We start from the raw sequence: 21,482 nt of genomic DNA, 5'->3' as shown, positions 1-21,482 counted from the left end.
CATTGGTTGCCGGTTGCCCTCCGGGTAAGATTCAAGGTTCTGGTGATGACCTATAAAGCCGTACATGGCTTAGGCCCAGGATATTTGGTGGAGCATCTGCTGCCAGTAACAGCTGCCCATCGCCCGGTGCCTTCTCACAGGGAAGGCCTGCTCCAGGTGCCGTCAGCTAGACAGTGTCGGCTGGCGACCCCTAGGGGTAGAGCTTTCTCTGTGGGCACGCCCACCCTTTAGAATCAACTCCCCCTGGGGCTCCGGTTGGCTCCTGACCATTGCACCTTCCGCCACGAATTAAAAACATGGTTGTTCACATCGCCCAGCCTGGACTGAGAGGGTTTTTAGATTTTGGGGGTTTTAATATAAATTATATACGTACATTATGTATTTTATAATTTTAACTGGTTGCTTTATTGTTGTGAGCGACCTCGGAGATAGGGCAGCATATAAATTTTATTAATAAATAAATAAATAAATAATAAATATTGCAATATTCTATATTGGTTTAGGCACCTCTAATTTTATGAGCTTCAGGAAAAAAATTAATTGTTTTGTTTTAAAATTTACAGAGGAATTCAATTTCTACAAATTATTTGTTTTGGAGCAATGTATTTACCTCCAGGGGTTGCTCTGCTGAAACTGAAGTTCTGTTCTTTTCTAAGTGCTTCTGAAATGTTTCATAGCAATAGTGCATGAAAGAATTTTCTTCACATGAGATTTCATCAATGGCTTGCTGCCAAGGTAAAAAGTTGGTAAGATCTGCAGAATGAATCTTTGTACTTATTTCTGCAATTATCCTATTCAGCATTATCTGCTCCTTTTCTGTGAGCATCTGAGATAGCTGAATAAAAATGAATTTGCTTCCTTTAACTGTAAGAAATAATGAAAACAAAAATGTTGGGACCACAAAATTACCACCACCACCAATTAATTCTAACTTTAGAAACTGAATTAACAATTTAGATTGCAATGTTAAAAATGTACAGAAATATCAAAAAAAATATATCAAAAATATGAAAATCACAATAGCACCAGCTGGTAAAAAAAAATCATTTTAAAAAGCTGCATAAATCAGAACAACTGGTATTTTCTGTTATAGGTTTGCATCCACATTTTTGCTACCCAGAAATCCACAAGGAGGATTCGTTGATTATGCCTGAATCTAGTTAAGATAAATGACAACACAGATTGCACTTGTTTTATGATTTCCCTATATTTTCTTGAATTTCTGGTTTACAGGTTCTATATACCATGGAGTTAAAATATTTACATTTTCCAAAGCTGCATGAAAACCAGAAATTCAAGACTACAAACGTATGTAAAATGCTAATCAGCAGTATTCAGAATTGATCGGAAATGGCTCTTGTGACAGAGCAGTATCCAGAAGGATCGGGAATGCAACTATAAATTAAATTTAATTGAATTTAATGCATTCAATTAGACACTGCCCATCTTCAAAGTGATTCTGGACAATCAGGACAAAAAAGACAATGCAGTAATATTAAAAGAAATAATAAATAAACCACACCCACTCTCTCAAGCAACTGCATTCCTTAGAATTTCCAAGCCATATTTATTTTATTAATCACATTTATACAGCAACCCATATCTACACATACCTTGCTTATTTAATATAATACTTCCTAGTTGATTGTCAACTTGTTCCGTATAATCTAATGAGAGCCAAAGAAAAATGATAGCACTATTCCCAAAATCGGATGAATCTTTATTTGTCCAAAGTCCAAATCTTTTTAAGTGCAGGGAATCTATTGAGAGTACAATTTTCTTGTTCAATGCAACTGTAGAGAAAATAATTTAACACACATCAGTGAGATAGCAGATCTGCTCTGGATCTATGGAAAATATGCAGTGGTAACCTTTCTGCCTCTAACAGTCTCAAAACAGTGTTGTCTAAAAAGTGGCAGAGGCAGACTTTAGATTTGACAGATACAATGGGTTGTTGTGTCTCTGAAAGATAATACTTGTGCTCATTATTTATGCTTAGCTCACTTTTTGACAATCATGTTTATAATTGTTTTAAAATGAAAACAGCATTGGGAAAATAATAATTATTCTGCTTCATACTTGGTCAACCGAAGTCAGAAGGTTTTTAAAAATCCCAGGTTATCTGTTACTTTAGTAGTGTAATATTTAGATTTATTCTGATAATAGGGATCAGAACCATTATTTCAATGAAAAGGTACATATATTACATTTTTAGAACTGATCAAACAGCTCTTTTTATTGTACAGGAGAGTAATAATACCAAAAAGAAAGAAATTAAGTGAGTACTAATTTAGTTATGAAGTCACATTTGAGTAAGGTTCTTGTAAAGTTTAGTCAATCACTTTGCTTAGGTAGGAAATACAAGAAAGCAATATAGAATCTTACCTTCAAATGGGATTGTAAAGCAATTGATGGTAAACTTCAAATTAAAAAGAAATAGAAAATTAGACTTTCTTAGTACAAGGTATTAGAAATATAGTCTTAGATTAGAATTCATATGGTAAGAAAATAGATCACAAAATTTCAAACAATACTTTAACTATTTAATGTCTTTCCAGAAAGTCCTATTGCAGTTTTAAAAGTTTAAAATGCTAAATACACCTAAGATTTTTATGACAACTTGTATTCTTTGTTTAAATTCATGTCAGTCGCAAGGCATCCCTCAATTGTAAAATTTAATGAAATTATTTTCAAATAAACAGCCAATTTTCCTTTCATAAAGTTCCAAAAAGACATTCAAATAAATTTATGTAAGTGGAAATCAAGTTTATTTATTGGTTTATATGGCTAACTACTCAATATATGACTGTAGGTGGCAAGTTTATTTTATTAATCACAAAAGGGGATGGAGAGCATACCAGTAGGAACTAAATGGAGGATTTAGGAGAATTTGGTGAAAACTGTTGAATAACACTTGATTGTTAAAGGGGTAACAGTTATAATGAGGAACAAATTTAAACATTCATTCAAACTGATAACAATATTATATATAATAGAAAGTTTCAATAGATATAATATAAAGTTTTTTTAAAAAATAGTAACAGTTTCCAAACTGTTCACACATTACTTTTTAAAATGTTAATACTTCTTTGGAGACTATATCTGAAGTTTATTATTCTCTTTTTCTAGTTCTCTTCAGCAAAAGGAAAGATGGATCCTTTGTTTGAAAGTGTATATCTATTCTCAGTTACTCAAAGAATACATTAGGAGGATGGGATTTCTGAAGGAAACCCAGTCCAAAACTAATAATTGATACCATTCTTTCATGTTCACCAATTCTTCCAAATTATTTCTTTTACTTCAACAATTCCTTGAACATTCAGCTGTATAACCAATGCATACAACAAACCCATGCCAAAATCTTACATACTTTAACTGTGCCTACATGTCAGTTATTTCAGTAATTTGGAGTTACGAGCAAGATTATGACCCTAAAACAAAATAGGTTATTCATTCTCTACTCTTTAGGATTGTGCAGAGGAAATTTAGATTCAAAGGCCAAACTAATTATGAGCAAGTGTAGGTACACACTTAGCACGTGTTGGACTGCTCTCTGCTGATGATGCACAGACCTTGAAAACATATTATCAGATTTAATGGCTCTGTGCATCCCTATGTTCATTGTGAATCGCTGCCTGTTTTGATCTGAATCTCTGCAGAGCCAAACTATTCTTCCAATGTTACAATCACAAATTTATTTAGATTTTTTTACAATTCAGTTTTAAAAGTAGATTTCTGCAGAGGAAGATGCCTGGCTTCAATTAATAACATAAACTTACTCTAGCACATCCTGCTGCTGCGCTTTTATATTTTCCAAAATACAGCCTTTCAAACTTTATATCTAAGGCAAGGGGCACATGTTCAATGATGGTGCTGTGATCTGCAGAGGAATGAAGAACAAGTGGATCATCTGATACCTATGGAAAAAAAATGGACAAATTAATTAACCATTCTAACAAACCATTCAGCTATTCTAAAATAGCTTCTCCAAATTCCAAATGTTTATTATGATTTCAGAATTTTTACTAGCAACCATAAACAGAAGCAAAAGATAATGTATTTTACTCCTCTACTGAATACCTGATATACAAGAATCATACAAAGAAGCCCTTTATACAATCACTAAGCATTTAATACTTTTTTAAAAAAAAAATTATTGGTTAAAAATAAATAAATAAATAAGTAAATAAATAAATAAAAGTAAACATAAATACGACAATACAACATACACAATGAGTAAACATAAATCAAGTCTTGCGACTTTTTTTTTGAATAATCACATCAGTAAACTATATTCATATTCTTATCTATATCTCTACACATTTACGTGCAAAATAATATCTTAAATTCCCTCTTTGATTTACTATTTTTCTTAATTGGTACTCAATTTTTATCTATATATTTCATCTCCTTTTTTGTGTCTCTATTTTTATTTTCCTAATATAAGAAATTTCCAATTTAAATTATCAAAAGCTTTCTGCGCATCCAAGAAGATTAATGCCAATTGTTTATCCGAATTTTTTTTGTAGTATTCTAAAACATCTATTATTAGTCTCATATTATTTTTAATTTGTCTTCTTGGAATAAAACCATTCTGATCTGGGTGGATGTATTCGTTAATAATTCTTTTTAGTCTCTGTGTAATAATTCATTTAAAAAAAAAAGCATTTAATACCTTTCTGAGTCTCTCTCTCAAACCCATACATATTAAAAGTAGACTGTGTAAATGTGATTACAATTGTTTTTTGCTATCTATACGATTGATGAGAGAATAAATATGTAAAATTATTATTTCTGCATAGTGCCAAGGTGTGAATTCTAACATATATATACTAGAGCAAACATTTATTACGTCTTTTGCTTTGCTTTTAGTCTCATACTGTGACGGATCTTCTGATAAATGTAGAACATTTTCCTGTTCTTTATCACTTTTCTCCCCTTCATGGTCTTTCTCAGTCTGGAAATATGTCTCAGGATCTTGTAGCTCAGAAAGTTCTTCTTCATCACTAGAAAGGATGACTGAAATAAAATAAAAGCAACTTAAATATGATGGAAAGCCTGAATGTTCCTATTAACACAGGGGCCCCCAACCTTTTGAGCCGTAGGGACTAGTTCCATGGAGAGAAGCTTTTCCACAGACCGGAAGAAGTGTGTTTTTATGTGCTGCCTGCAACCTGTGGATGGGGCTTCGCTTGTTTGCACGGCCCGGTTTCTGGCATGCCACAGCTCAGGTCAACAGACTAGAGGTGGGGAACCCACACTATTATTGATTAAATTAGTATATCTTATTTGTTTGAACTCATTTGTGTCTACCCAATCCAAGTTTTAAAAAGTTATAAAATACATACTTGGCTCTGATGACTCAGCCGTCTCCTTATTCATTTCAGATTTATTCAATGGATTTTTCAGAGGTGAAGTTGTATTCACTTCCTCCATCACAGAAGAGCTGACTTCAGACAAAATAGATTTATCCTCATTGGTGAAAGAATATAGCTTTCTATCGGGAGAAGAGTTTGAATTATTTTTGCTTGGACAGCATCCAGTAGTGCCTAGATCAGTGATATATAATGTTTCATTAAAATCTGATTCCAAAGGCTTCTGAATATTTTCCTCCTGTAGACTGGGTGTAAGATTCTGGTGGTTCTCACTTGAATCTTGGTCGCCAGGTGACTGAACTGATTCTGTCTTGTGTTCTTTCTGTAACAATATTAAGAATTGAAGATTCTTTCAAGCCTTGGAATAGCAATAGCACTTCGACTTGTATACCGCTTCACAGTGCTTTATAGACCTCTCTAAGCAGTATACAAAGACAGCATATTGCTCCCAACAATCTGGCTCCTCATTTTATTGACCTCGGCAGGATGGAAGGCTGAGTCATCCAGACTCTAAATGCCTATGTTTTGGGAGGTCTGTAGATCACTGTTATGTTCTCTCTCATACTTAACAGAAAATGTTTGCTGTTGTGAATCATGAGTATTGTCACCAATCACATGATTAGTAGTCAGTGTCTGCTTTCTTTCTTTCCTCAGGTGAACAATTAAGAATGATATACTAACAGAAGGTACAAAGACTTATAAAAACTCATAAATAACAAATTGGCAGTGTATGTTTATAAATATAAATGTATACCCTGCCCCTGCCAGACCCAGTTTACTGGCCTCAAATATGTATATATACTTGCCAGTAGTGATTTTTTGGGAGAAGCTTCATTCCAGTGGCTACGGAAAACACCTCTTCTTTTTCTGCTTTCATTATTCTGACAGCTTAACTTCCTCAAAGAAGGAGAAACATTTTTGAAGTCCTCTTGTCTTTTTGCTGCCTTGTGTCGATCTTTATTATTGATGCTGCAGTCTTTATTTAAAATAATGAAATATTGAAGAGTCAAATGGAAATACATTTTTATTCATACTTCCATTCAAGCCAGGGGTGGGTTCTAAATTTTTTTACTACCGGTTCTGTGGGTGTGGCTTATTTTGTGGGCGTGGCTTGATGGTCATGTGACAATTCTTTAGGATTTAGCAGAGGTATTGGTCTACCAGGCTTTTAACTGCTTGCAGAGCTGTATCGGTCTACCCATTTGTTTTTGGAGGCACTGGTCTACCCATTTATTTTTGCAGACACCGGTCTACTCATTTGTTTTTGGAGGCACCGGTCTACTCATTTATTTTTAGAGGCACCGGTCTACCAGCACACTGCCTTTTAACACTGATCAGCTGTAGGGCGGCCCTTTGAAGCTCCACGGCAAGAGTTTAAACAGTTTTTTTCCTTCTAGCCGATCAGCTGGGACTCAGGAGGCAGCAATAGATTGGGGGGTGGGGCCAAATAAAAGGTAACAATAACGCAGGGTGTGGGGGGCAGAACCGGTTCGGTGACATCATATCATCACTGCTACCGGCTCAGCGGAATCGGGAGGAACCCACCACTGATTCAAGCCCATTTAATTCCAGAAAACAACCACTCTACCTTTGTTTCTCCTCTTTGTACATGCTAGTCATGGTATGCAAAGAGAAACTGAAAGCTAATATGGCAATAGCAGGAAACCAACGGCTGCTGGATGTCTTGGCAAAACTACAATCCTCAACTGCTAGGCTGATGGTATATGAAGTCTAAAATAGCAAGTTTGGCAATCTCTACATTAACGGTTGGAAGAATATATGAAAGATAACATTTTAAAATCTTAACAATCTGAAACAATTAGTTTTGATAGTGCTAGATGCACAACCACTACAACAGAAAATAATTTCATTCCAAATATAACACACTACAAATATCCTTCTTTGTGACCAATTTTCAGATTTCTCTAAGAAGGTTGCAAAATTTTTATCAATAGTTTACTGAAGTTGTCTGATGCCTCTACATATTACTAATAATTTCAAGCCTGTCCTATATTCGCTCATATTGTGTGTGTGTCTGTGTGTTTAATCTGCTTATTTGATATATTTTTAATTATTTAATTATCATTCAAATTATTAGAAAATGAAGAAAATATCCATTCTGTTTCATCCTAAAGTATATTAAAAATGAAGGTAGTTTTGATGTCTGACATTATGATCTTTGTGAGTATTAAGTCCTATAGCATTTGGGGCAGCATAATTTTTAAATAATTACTTCAAAAACTTTCATATAGAACTATAATGCAAGTAGCACATATATCTCTGAGTTATGATATGCCATGTAAATGACTTTGTGGATGAAATTATCAATGAACCTAACACTTATTTGTATTTTATGATAAAACAATCTGTATAAAACACACTGCAATAGTACAAAAACACAGAGACTGTGCTGACTTTAGAGCAGAGAGAACTCTATCCTGGCCAACTTTATGTTTTATCTAAATATTACAATGGATTAAAAATATATTATTTACAAACCTTCTAGTAATACATCACATTTTCTTAAAGTCTGCAAAGCATTACTAAGTTCTGTATCTTTAGATTGTTTCTTTTCATGTGATCTTTTTGGATAATTTTCATATCTGGGAAGAAACAAAATTATTAATTAACCTTCTATTTAAAAACAAAACAAAAAACAAGTAAACACCCACCCACCCCAAAACAAAAAAAGTATAGCTCAACTCCTGAATTTGGCTCAATCCCTAGTGATTGTCAGGTCATATCCCTGAAGTTTTATTTGCAACAGTATTAAGATAGATTGTCCTTGCTTTCTTGGGGTTGATTTTTGCTTTTCAATCTTGTCTATAGATCAAATCTATAAAAATAATCACTTATTCATATACTAGCCAGGCCCTGCTTAATCCTGCTTCACTTTTGAGCCAATTACCATATGTATGTAATAGCTAAAAGAGTTTTGCTAAATTAATATATATTCCTCCAACCAGATTTAAATAAAACTGCCAATAGTAATAATTCAATATCCAGGGAAAACAATCCTGTTTGATAAACCTTACAGCTCTATTGGCTATAGATGATCGGAGCACTAAACACTGTGTTTTATTTTTTATGGCTTTTTAAAAAAATCTTCCCTATTGCTGACAGTATTTGGAAATCAACTTTAGATCAGTATCAGTGTTAGACGAATCATAGGTAGTGGGGATGGCATATTTGTAGGCTGACACAGTAGCAGGAAATGCAGGACCTGGGATTCAGTAAATCACCCTGTCATGCCCAGGGTGATTTACTGAAGGGACTTTAGTAAATTCCCTTCAGTAAATTTTAAGGGATTTTCTGAGATAAAGTTTTCTCAGTGTTCAAATGAGAAAACTTGGAGCCTGGTTGACATGTATGAATAGAATCCAAACTTGAATTTCCATTTCTAAATTGTTCCAGACCCACAGGATGATAGACTCTTATAATTACAAGATTATATAATTAGAGTATCGATCAAAATTTGATACACGCTTTCTTTACTGATATAAAAATCCACAAATCAAACTCTCAGTGAAATGGTAAACCAGTATCTCAGTTGTTCAAGACTACAAGTAGTTCACAGGATTGAAGGCCCTTGGGAGGAAATCCTAAACCTCAAATCAAATCAGCTTAACAATAATGGCAATGGTGATTATGATGATGTTGATGATTATGATTATGATGATGTTGATGTTGATGCCACCAAGCCCTCCATTCAGAAAACTAGAAGTGAAAAAATGAATTTGTTGAGGAACAATTTATTTTACTTTACTACTGATATTTGGAAATAAAGGAAACTGTTCAATTTCCTGGGACTAACAACCTGAAGAAAGCCTATCATCATCATCATCACCACCACCACCACCACCACCACCACCACCACCACCACCATCATCATCTCTAAATGGAAAAAGCTCCATGCAGAACATATCAGATTGCATCTTCATTTATTTCCAGGTCATGTTACCATAATCTACTTTATATGGAATTACTTTTGTAAAAAGTTCAGAAGTTTTGAACTATAAAAAATGTAATTGCTCGGGTATATTGGAACATATTACTTATTCTATGCCACACAAAGCTAGGCCTAAAAACTAATTAAATAATAGAATGCAATAACTTATTACATTTTTATAAATAATTTGCTTATTATCTGCATCATAGTACAGGTACTTTTAAGGAAATGGGTTAGGGACATAACTCACAAGAGCTATTTCTTATAATGAGAGAATAAAGTTATTACAATAATTCTGTAGAAACAAAATAACATTAGAAAAAGGAATAGCCTTAAATAAACTTATTAAAACTTTACCAGTTCGATATTGTTGTTTTATTGTATACATTTTGTCAGAACCACATGAGACACTGAAAAACTATGAAAACCGTTTGAAGTATACATTGAATAGGCTTGTTTATATTCAAAATAAAAAAAATTCTAATCCTAAGAAAAATAAGACATTTTTAAGATAGTGGTACAATTAAAAATAATTCCATTTAATTCAAATCCTAGAACAAGTATATATTACTCAGATAATAGTTTAAAAATATTTGAAAACACCTCAACAATTGTAATCCATCAGTATTTAGAATCCTCATTAAAATATATCTTTTATAAGATGAAAAATACAGTATCTCTTCCTAGAAGACAAAGAAGTTATACAGAAAAAAAAATGACAATTCAAATTCTATAGTCTTAATATATTAAAATTAGCTACTTGTTTTTATCTCCAAAAAATGTTTTGAATTCAGGCCTTATTTTTTTAATAAAGTTTGAAATTTCCAATGTATTTCAATGTTAAAACATGAATCTATTAAGAAAATTAGGTTTTTCAACATGGAAGTCCTCCCAGTAGAATATATTATAATGGAATTTTCAGTCTATATAAATTGTTTATCTTTTCCAATGATTTCTATGTCATCCACAGAGCAAATGCGTCAATGCACCCTTTAAAGTCAAACCACTAAACTGCAAAAAAAGCTCAATGAGCATACAGTTGTCCTCATAAGCATATATGAAGGCTGCAATATAACTAAAATTATTTTCTACATATAAATTAATACATAAAGCATGCATGAACTTGTTCTAGATGAACTCATGCATAATTTGTGTTTTGTTGTTTAACTGTAGCTTCAAATATATACTCCTATATGCATTAGTTTGAAACTCTATTTTTAGTGATAAAGAGGAACACAAAATACTGTTTTGAATGACATACCTTTTAGGCCAAATACAGCTTTGTTGAGGACTTATTGTTTGACATGATTTTAGGCTGGAAATAGATAAGGAGGGTTGTTCATCTGATTGCAGCTTGTTAGCATCAGATAATTTAGCATCAGTTAAAAGTTGCCTTTGCATGTATTGTCTTCCTGTTTTTGTCCTCAGAATATTCGTCAAGATAACTTTAGGTTGCCTGCTATACATATAATAATTAATAATCTTCAATGCATCGAAATGATGAATTATTATATTGTAACTGTCTAAATAATCTCAAATTTTCATTTATCATAGCTCCCCCCAAAATGTTCAAAAATGAATGAAAAGAGATAACAGAAAGTAAGTGAAGTATTCCCAAAGGAAAATTCAGATATGATCAGTTAAAAATGCTATTGATGATTTCATTGACTTTCTATTGACACTGGTATCAGCATCATAAAAAAAATAAGCATGCATTGCAATGCAGTAAATAAAATCAGAAAATCAACTTTGAACAGAGAAAAATGTTCATCATAACCAAACCTTACTCTCAAATGAATATAAAAGGTCAACAGAAAAATCCTAATTAAATTGCCATCAATTTAGTAAGCTATTGACTAGTCTTTTGAATTACAAGAAATATTTGCAATAATACAGACATACAAACACATACTTATTTCTTTCTGAACTCTGTAGGATTATCTATAGAAACTATTCCTAAAGAAGAACATGTTTTCAAATTTGACTGTTCAGTTTAGAATCATATATTATGGTAAAATTACCATGGGAAGGAGAAAGTGGAAGGGAAGGTTTGGCGTATTAAAGGGATCTGTTGCACAATGCCAATGTGCAGTAAGACATCTGTTGATTGCCAAAAAGGTATTTGCAGATTCTGCATTTTCAATGTTTTTTTTAAAAAAAGTCTTCTGCTTGGATGCTAAAGTTCTATGTAACGTCAAGGAATCTACAAAGGAAGAAGCATGCTGCTATTCTTAATGTCTTCTTTGGAAATAGAATTGAAGAACTAGTTTAATGAACACTCAAGAAAAAGGTTAAAGGAAAAACAGTTGTGGAGGGGGGAAGAGGGAAAAGAAACTGAATTGCCTTCCAGATGTTAAGCTTAAATCAATTCTTCCCAGATATGAACTGTCAAAGAGATGTAACTTTACTAATTCCCTATCAAATGAAACAATTCTAAATTGAAATTACATAGATGCCTAGGAAGCGTTAGTGAAGATATTAAAAGAGAATAAAATGTACTGTGGAATGCTTATTCATGAGACACAATTGCATACAATTATTTTAATAACATGTGTTATGTCTAAGACAGACTTAATAAGACATACCTTTCTGATAAAAAGAGGGATTGGTGAAGAGGATTTAATATGTGCCATATCTCTAGAGTGTCAACAGACGATGAGGTTTGTTGATTTGACTGCAACTTGATAGCATGAGATAAATTAGCATCAGTTACAAACTGCGTCTTTATATATTTTCTTCCTAATTCCGTCTTCAGGACATTCGTCAAGATAACTTTGGGTTGCCTGCCATACATGTAATAATAATGATAGCAAATAAGGAAGTTGAATTAGGATACATGAATTCAACCAAGTGTCCTTCATAATCCAAATGATTTCAGCTAAGGATATTTATTCTACTCCACAGAAGGAAATTTCTTCTACATTTTCCTCTTTGACACAGCTTTATTTGCTATACATTTGCTTGGCCATTGTAGTCTTCTTTGTCTTCGCATCAGTAATGACTGAAATCTTTACCAAGGTTTGCATTCGAAACATATTTTGTGATAGTACGCAGCCATTGTCATTGTGCCTAAATGGCAGAATTGGATGTCTTGTTTGAAAGATTCTGAAATTACTGTAGGAATATCCATGATCTAACTCTACAAGTTGTCAATATAGAAATGGTCACAGAATAACAATGAAAATCCAGTAACTATAACTGGAAAGAGAAGGAACTATCCAAAATTTGAATCAGAATTTCCACTTAATTACAGATGTATCTTCTTGGCTCAGTTCTGACATTAGCTTAGTCTTCACTCTTGGTCTTTTTCAATTAAATTCAGAAATTCAGTTGGTTAATTAGGGCTGTTTAGTAGTACTGAACTGACATGCATTCAACAATTTAGAATTGTAATCCAGAAATAAATTTCAAACTCTAGAAGTTAAGAATTTTACACATAACAAAGCCCAAGCCAATAACTAGACATATCTATGATCTTTGTGATCAAAGCATATTAATAAGTCCTACAGATTTTTGTTATAGGATATAATTCCGTTAAAATCAAATCAGCAAATAGAGAACACTTAGGGTAGATGTGATAAAATCAAATTTTGGTTTATATACTCTACACATTTGGGCAAAAGGAAAGCAAAGCAGCTGGGCATAAAAGACACAGCAAAAACTCTTAAAAGTACTTTCTGAAATACATGTGCAAGCCTGGAAAAAGATTCATCAACATTAATAATTTAGAAAGATGCTTTGTGCACTACATATTTTTTTCAAAGGATTAATATTGTACTAGGACAAACAATTATTGGTATTACAATAAAGAGCTGCTAGTCCCAAGTATTTTCTAGTTTGTTACTCTGTGAAGTCCATCTTGCCAGCAGACTGAATTGAAAAACTACATCATGGGGAAAAAAATGAAGAAATAAGATTTCCAAGGGCCTTGATTACTGTTAGGGCTGTGCAAAAATTCAGAGAGTAGCTTTGAATGCACTCTATAGATATAGATGGGTCTAGCATCCAAAGCAGTTGTAAGCAATTGAAGCTTGCAAAAAGTTTCTGCTTTAAGAATCTGAAGAAGTATTTTCATAAATGCTCCTGCACATTGCAAGTTACCTCTTTTGACTGCTTTGTGTAATTCCATTAAAACCAGCTATATAATATTTCCCTTGTCAGCAGAGACATCAGCCAACCAAGAATGAAATACTAATACTAGTCTTATTATCTATAACAGTAACTAAAAAGTATAAAATAAAAATATCATTAGTATCTCTGTGCAAAGCTTAACGAAAGGGTGGATGACTTGAATCTTATTTATTTATTTATTTATTTATTTATTTATTTATTTATTTATTTATTTATTTATTTATTTATTTATTTATTTATTTATTAAATTTATATACCACCCTATTCCCGAGGGACTCAGGGCGGTGAACAGCGAAAGATAAAAATACATGTAATACAAACGTTAAAAAACCAATTAAAATATACTAAACACTCTGGTCCTAGATAATTCAAGACATCCCAGTTTAAAACAAAATCAAAAGCAATATAAAGGGAAAGTTAGGCCAGGCCGGCCTGCTGCAACAGGAATGTTTTGAGGGCACGGCGGAAAGCGCGCAGATCCGGGATCTTCTGTATCTCTGGGGGGAGCTCGTTCCAGATGGTGGGTGCCCTCACAGAAAAGGCTCTCCTCTGGGGGCCGCCAGTCGACACTGTTTGGCTGACGGCACCCTGAGAAGCCCCTCTCTATGGGAGCGTACTGGGCGGTGAGAGGCTATTGGTGGCAGAAGGTGATCTCGTAAGTACCCCGGTCCTAAGTCATGGAGCGCTCTAAAGGTGGTAACCAAGACCTTGAAGCACACCCAGAAGACCACCAGGAGCCAGTGCAGCTTGCGCAGGAGGGGAGCCACATGGGAGCGCCATCCTGCTCCCATAACTACACGCGCGGCCGCATTCTGGACCAGCTGGAGCCTCCGGGTGCTCCTCAAGGGGAGCCCCATGTAGAGAGCATTACAGTAGTCCAGGCATGAAGTGACGAGGGTATGAGTGACCGTATTTAACATGGCCACATAGGTCCCTCAAAACCTAGAATGCAGTTCCCAAGTTCCTCTAAAATACTGTTTCTCAACCTTGGCCGCTGGGCGATGTGTGGACTTCAACTCCGAGAATTCCCCAGCCAGCAGGGAGTTGAAGCCCACACATCGTCCGGTGTTCAAGGTTGAGAAACACTGCTGTAAAAGTTAATGGAAATGTGACAAAAGCTATTGCCTACAACTGAAAAGTTCCTGACTGAGATAAAATTGGAGATTTAGAACAAAGTCTACTGGTATGCTAACTCAATATTTCTTTTTCATGAGATTCAGATGAAACAGTAGAATTGCTGAACTCCCTGTTCATGATAATGGGCCGGATAGCAATAGCAATAGCAATAGCACTTAGACTTATATACCGCTTCATAGTGCTTTTACAGCCCTCTCTAAGCAGTTTACAGAGTCAGCATATTGCCCCCAACAATCTGGGTCCTCATTTTACCCATCTCAGAAGGATGGAAGGTTAAGTCAACCTTGAGCCGGTGAGATTTGAACTGCTGAACTGCAGCTAACAATCAGCTGAAGTAGCCTGCAGTACTGCACTCTAACCACTGTGCCTCCTCGGCTCTATGTTTAACAAACGGATGATGTTTAACAAATCTAAGCCGATATTAGCTGAGGCAGAGAGGCTACTAATGGTTCATTTATCTGTCCAGGTGAGTGTTCTGGATGGAACTTCTACCCTCCTCCTCCCAAGGATCAGTTTCACAGCTCCAGACTGATTCTGAAACTATTCTTGTCTTTAAAAACAAAAGTGAACTCTGCAGCTTTGTTTTCGTTGTCCATGCCCTCTTAACCTTTAGATTACTGCAAGATGTTTAAGAGTTTTAACATTTCAGTTAGTACAAAATGTTGTATCAAGAGTATTGCCTGAAATTGGGTGATAAGAACACCTATCAGTTTGTTATGATCTTCACTGGCTCCAAATTACATTTGATCCCAGTTCAAAGTGCTAGTTTTAACTATAAAACTCTTCATGGCTTGGGACCCCCATATATGAACAAATGCTCCTTCCCATGTTCTGACCCACACTGTATGTAGCCTTTCAAGGATCTGCTCCATAGGTTCCCTCTTACTGAGATTACTCAAGAGTGTGCTTTTTCAATCATAGTGCCCCAATGTTGCAATTCTCTCACCAATAATGTGTACCTGGCATGTCCTTAATATTTTATTAGTCCCAGAAAAATATTTTAATTCTCTTAGGATTTTCAATGATATTTATTTATTTATTTATTTGTTTGCTTATTTAGACTTATATGCCACCCTTTCTCTGAGAGGACTCAGGGCGGCTCACAACAATAAAACAGAAAAATAAAACAAAAACTCCGAGTTAAAAATTACACATAAAAACCCTAAAATCAATTAAAATCCATTTAAAAAACCCCCATCAGGGGCTATTTAGCCACGTTTTTAGTTCACGGCGGAAAGAGCGAAGGTCGGGGGCCATCCGGAGCTCCAGGGGAAGCTGATTCCAGAGGGTAGGTGTGCTCACAGAGAAGGCCTGCACCCTAGGGGTCGCCAGCCGACACTGACTGGCCGACGGCACCCCGAGTAGGCCCTCTCTTTGGGAACGCACCGGGCGATGAGGAGCTGTTGCTGGCCGTGCATTAATATGTTAACTCTGCTGTGGTTTTAATTTTATGTTATTTTGCAGTACACAGTATTAATAATATTTGCAAAGCCAGATTGCTCGTTTTTCCAAAGTATAAGAGAAGTTAAAGATTCCTTCCCTTCTTTGAGGCTCTCTCTTTCCCTCTCACTTTTTCTCATTCACTGCTGGAGGCTTTCAGTTTAAATCAGTATTTTGGCTTTAACTCCCAGAATTCCCCAGCCAGCATTTTGGGAGTTATGGGAATTGAACTCCATTTCAAAGAAGCCAATTTTTAGAAATACTGTATTATTAATAAAGCAGAAGGACGTAGTTTACTTATTCTTGTAGATATTAGATCAGAAATGAGGAACAGCTTGCATGGCTTACTAAAAGGAGAAAAAAAGTTTTGGAACTAGAAAGACCTCCTTCTTCTAGTATTTGCATATCTTTTCTTCAAAAGTTTCAGAAAATCTCCACTGACAGGGAGTTGTAATCCAAACTGGCAGGTGCTAAACACATATGATTTTAATATACTACCTTGTTTATTACTGATTTCAGGATCTGTTTTGGTACTGTTGTACCTCATTTCAGTATAGATAAAAACAAAATGATTTATTTATTAATTAATTAACAATTTTTTTAATTAAATTTGTTTGCCGCCTAACTCACCACAAGTTTAGACTTCATGGTAATACGAATTTAATAGAAAGCAGGTAAATAATAGAACAGTTGTCTAAATAGACATATATACAGCTGATTCAAGTTGCAATCTGATACATATTTTAACCCAATAAAACTATAGTTTTACAGTATACCTCAATATTAATCTGCTCAGGGAAAAAATATTTTTTCAGATGATGCATACATGTCACATCAGACATTGTTTACCCAAACTTTTTTTTTTTTTAATGTGAGAGAAAACAGATGTTAAGTCCATTTTTGTCAGTGACAATTACTTTTTTACAATATATCTATTATATTACAAATAAGGCATCAATACTTCATAGGCCTTATCCACTGGAAGTAATGTACATACTGGAGGGCAAGCTGAGAATCGTAGGTTGTAAAATACACCCGCAAAATCGGTTTTGGCTTATCTTCAAATGGGCTTATGCGTGAGTATATATGGTAATTGTTGTGACTCCGAACAGTACAGAACAGTAATACATTTTAAAAGTACCTCTATGTACTTGTAAATAAACTCATCCACAGGTAGTTGGCTCATCTCACGGACTAAACTAACTCATGGATAAGCCAACTGTGAAAATTAAAACACATGAAAATTTCAAGGTCTGGCTGGCCTTATCACTGATAGAAGATTTTTCATAGTAGTTTCATTAAAAATTTGAGGATCAGATTATCTGCAGATGGGCTTATCCACGAGAATGTACAGTAACAGATTATGACATGGATTTATGAAAAATCATCTGCTTACCCCAATACTGATCTTTCATCACCAATGCTTTTCTTCTTCCAGTTTGACTGAATCCTTTTATTCCTTGATTCTGATGCCCACTGAAATAGGGATGGTAAGAGATAATGTTTCAAAACATGTAAAAATGTTTCAAGAAAACTGAACACAAGATACATTTTGAAAAATCACCAAACATGTAAGATAAATTGATATACAACATTTTTGTCTAATAAACACGGTGCTGAATAATCATTTGATTGTACAAGTATAATTTCCATTTCCAATGGATAGAAACTAATCAAGGAATGGATCAGAAACTTCCTAACAGTGAGGACAATTAACCAATGGAACAGCTTGCCTTCAGAAGTTGTGGGTGCTTCATCACTGAAATGGTATAGGATCTCCTGCTTGAGCAGGGGGTTGGACTAAAACACTTCCAAGGTTCCTTCCAGCTATATTCTGATTGATTGGTTGACAGACTATAAGCCCTGGAGAACTGAATTTCATATTTTCATTCCCACATCAAATTAGGAAGTTTGAATTATTGTAGTAGAATCACATTCAAATGCAAAGTAAATATCCACCAACAAGCAAAGCAGAAGCTTTTTTTGCATAACAACATGCCCTTATTCACTTTTAATCAAGAAATCCTCTAATAATTAACAACTTGCTCTAAGTGAATCTACCTAACCTCAATTTAAGCCAATAGAATTTTGATTATAATTAAAGATATCCAATTATCCAAAATAAAACTGGCAAATTAGAGTACTTTTTGGAATATAAGAGGCACTTCCTCCCCTAAAAGTGGGTGAAAATTGTGGTGTGTCTTATACACTGAATGTTGCCAAAGCCCCGCCCACCCACTGGCCCCCATCCTTCAGCTGTTTTTGGCCTCCGCGCATCGCATTTTTGGCCTTCACACGTCACATTTTCAGCCAGTTCCAGGCGGCGGGGATTGGTGGCGGCAAATGGGTCGTGCCAAATGGGCCGCACTGGTGGCAAATGGACAGCGGTGAACAAGCCATGGCAAATGGGCCGTGACGAACAGGCCGCACTGGTGGTGAACAGGCCGTGGCAAATGGGCCACAGTGAATGGGCCGCCACGACGGTGAACAGGCTGTGCCAAACAGGCAGTGGCAAATGTGTTGTGGTGAATGGGCTGCGGCAAACAGGTCGCAGCAGTGGCGAACAGGCCGCGGCAAATGGACCTCCCCGAATGGGCCGTGCTAGTGGCAAACGTGCCACAGAGGTTGTGGCAGAGGTGAACAGACCACAGCGAATGGGCCGCAGTGGTGGTGAAGGGGCCGCTCCAAATGGGCCACAGTGGCAGCAAACGGATGGCGGTGAATGGGCAAAAGCAGAGCTTTTTTCTTGTTTTCCTCCCTCAAAAAGTTAGGTGCGTCTTATACTCAGGTGCGTATCATAGTCCAAAAAGTACGGTACTAATTCTCATGGTCTATCAGTAGAGATAGACAAAGTTGTCAAATTAAATACAGCCATTCCTCTTCTAACAGTGCTTAAGGTATCACAGTCAATAAAACCCAAAATGGATACATCTATCACTCTTAGCAGAATTCCCTCCAAATTCATCTAAATATAATGAGCAGATACTCAGACCTAATGAAAATCCATGCACAACATAAGTTAAATGCATAGGGACGTGATCAAAGTAGGTTGTTGAGCGTCCTGCAGTGGGGCATGGAGAAGCATTGATATTCAGTGCATTTCACCTATAGGTTGTACTCCACATCAGTTAAAACAAGAGGATATGTTAACATTTTATTTAATCTCTCCAGGAATGGTACACCATTCAATGGACTAGGACCTAAATTTTGTCTGTATTGGGATTCAGGATTTTCTTAACTTTCTTGGTATCAGTTGAATGGACAGATGGTGAGTTTAATAAGTACAGGTATTCCTTCCTTAATGACAATAATTGGAACTGGAATTTCCATCACTAAGTGATGCAGTTATAAAGTGTGAAATCACAGTACCACACTGCTTAGCAACAGCAATTCTGGCAGTCCCCATTTGTGGGACCATGTGGTCCATTAAGTAAGTACCTCACATGACCATGACTTCCAGTTTTCTGCTGGCTTCCACTTTGACTTTGCTCATAGGAAGTTGGCAGGGAAGGTCACAAATTGCAATATGTAGCTATTGGAATGGTGGAAAATCCAGGCCCATTGCTGAAAGCCTGGATTGTGATCATGTGACCATAAAGGCACTGCGGCACCTGGAACTTCAAGGACTGGTCATAAGTACAACTCATTCAGCTCTGTCACAAATTCAAACAGTCTTTAAATGAGTAATTTTTAACTAAGGATCATCTCTACACTGATCAGGCACAGCTGAAAATACCTGATCAACTCAACCAGCTCATGTAGCTGTTAAACAGCAGAGAGACAAAACAGAATTGTTCTATTATATTCCTAAAGAATAAAAGCTGAAGGATTGACAACCTGCTTCCTGTGAATGTTCACATTGGCTATAATGGCAATTATGAGGATTGAAGGGCATTTATTTGGATATGCTGTTCTGGAACTATAAAGTTAAGGTCAGTTCTAAAACCATGAATTTAAGTTCCAGGTTTATCTGAAAATAAGCACCTCAAGTTATTCTCTTCCATTGCTAATAGTATCCGATCAAGTATTGTTGGCTTTTTAAAGAAATCATATATCTTTGCCTCTTTCTGATATCTCGACTGTATTTGCAGGTGTAGCCACCATGCTAGGTCTATCCCTTGGTTTTGTAGTTCCTGTTTAGTTTTAAGTTTCCCTTTTTCATTCAGAATATCTTTACATGTTACAATTTTTTCCAAGTTTACAACATTTGGATGTATCAGTGCTTCCAACACCTCAAGTTATTCTCTTGAATAACTGGTCTCTTCTTGAATACCAAACATTACACACAATTATAAGGTTATACAATTACATCTTTTAAGTCATTATAGAATATCTAATTTGAAGAATATGGCTAATAAACTTATCCAAGAGTAGTACTTAAATTCTCCAAAACAGTGGAAAAGGAAAAGGCTATTATTTACCGCTTGAAATGAATTTTGCCATTGGTGAATTACTTCAAATCTTGACAATGGAGATTGAATATGCTCATCATCTGGCTGTGTGTTTGATCCTTTCTTTGGTATTCGATACTGATAAAAAATTGCATTCACAATTGTAGATCAAAAGAAAAAAATGTAACATCATAAGAAGAAAAAAGATTAAAGGACAAACTTGCTGCAAAGGATTACATATAGAGTAATATATTGTTTACAAAGTCAGTACACATTTCAGAATATTCATTATATATAGAATTTTAATTTGCCTTAAACAGCGACATTACTATTCTCCTTGCATTATTATGCAGTAAATAATTCACCGATTGTTATTTATTTTACATGCATTTATTTTCCATCCTATGTGATGTACCATATTGCTAAACTTAATGAAAACTTACATTTTTGGGGTATGAAGATGATTTTCCAGATCCTTCCATAGTTACGGCTGCATAAGACAGACAGAAAACAACACCTTTATGTATTGTGTCATAATTAGCACTTCCAATAAGAACTAATTAAGATTCACACAGTAATGGTAGGAGACATTATCTATTTCCCACATGTTAAAGAATGTTTACCTCTTGTGAATTAGTAGCCTTCTCTAATGATTACTTTTTTTCTAAAACAGTTTATAGCTCCACGGTAACTGCAGATCATAAGCTTATCAAGATATAATATAAATTGCACTGATAAACAAATTTCTTCAATGGTTCTCATCATGTTTCTAGGTTCAGTTCAGATCATCACTTGCCATAATACCAACAATCTAAATCAGCAACATTGTCCCTTGTAAGGCAAATGTGAATTACAGCATGATATTTCTGGTGCCATGCCAAGCAAAGGCATTTTTATTCTCCTAGGTCTCATATTATGTACATTTTAACATTTACTGTCATCCTTGCTATTTTTTCCCTTCCATTCAATTGTGTCTGATTCTTCACCTGGATAAGTCCCTGCAGTTTTCTTGGCAAGGTTTTCCAGAGGTAGTTTGCCATTGCCTCTTCCTATGACTGA

General features: G+C 35.2%; 1 protein-coding gene across 1 annotated transcript in view; it reads right to left on the bottom strand.

The window, feature by feature from the left end:
• The window catches only part of SENP7 (SUMO specific peptidase 7), a 41,864-nt gene that overhangs the window by 15,389 nt on the left and 4,993 nt on the right, over positions 1-21,482 (bottom strand). Inside the window, exons 2-14 of the mRNA XM_070942735.1 lie at positions 20,867-20,913; positions 20,454-20,561; positions 17,429-17,508; positions 11,910-12,107; positions 10,586-10,783; positions 7,875-7,978; positions 6,182-6,351; positions 5,349-5,697; positions 4,853-5,019; positions 3,780-3,917; positions 2,386-2,419; positions 1,614-1,793; positions 611-864 (exon numbers count right to left, since the gene is read on the bottom strand). Coding sequence (XP_070798836.1) covers positions 611-864; positions 1,614-1,793; positions 2,386-2,419; positions 3,780-3,917; positions 4,853-5,019; positions 5,349-5,697; positions 6,182-6,351; positions 7,875-7,978; positions 10,586-10,783; positions 11,910-12,107; positions 17,429-17,508; positions 20,454-20,561; positions 20,867-20,905 — 2,019 coding nt within the window. The 5' untranslated portion in view covers positions 20,906-20,913. The remainder of the gene's footprint in view (positions 1-610; positions 865-1,613; positions 1,794-2,385; positions 2,420-3,779; positions 3,918-4,852; positions 5,020-5,348; positions 5,698-6,181; positions 6,352-7,874; positions 7,979-10,585; positions 10,784-11,909; positions 12,108-17,428; positions 17,509-20,453; positions 20,562-20,866; positions 20,914-21,482) is intronic.

Source organism: Pituophis catenifer, unplaced genomic scaffold (assembly GCF_029215685.1).
Source record: "Pituophis catenifer annectens isolate HBS135680 unplaced genomic scaffold, rPitCat1.0.hap2 SCAF_4, whole genome shotgun sequence".
Classification (NCBI taxonomy): Eukaryota; Metazoa; Chordata; class Lepidosauria; order Squamata; family Colubridae; genus Pituophis; species Pituophis catenifer.
Note: the sequence above shows the minus strand (reverse complement) of the source record. Positions and strands in the feature narration are given on the sequence as shown.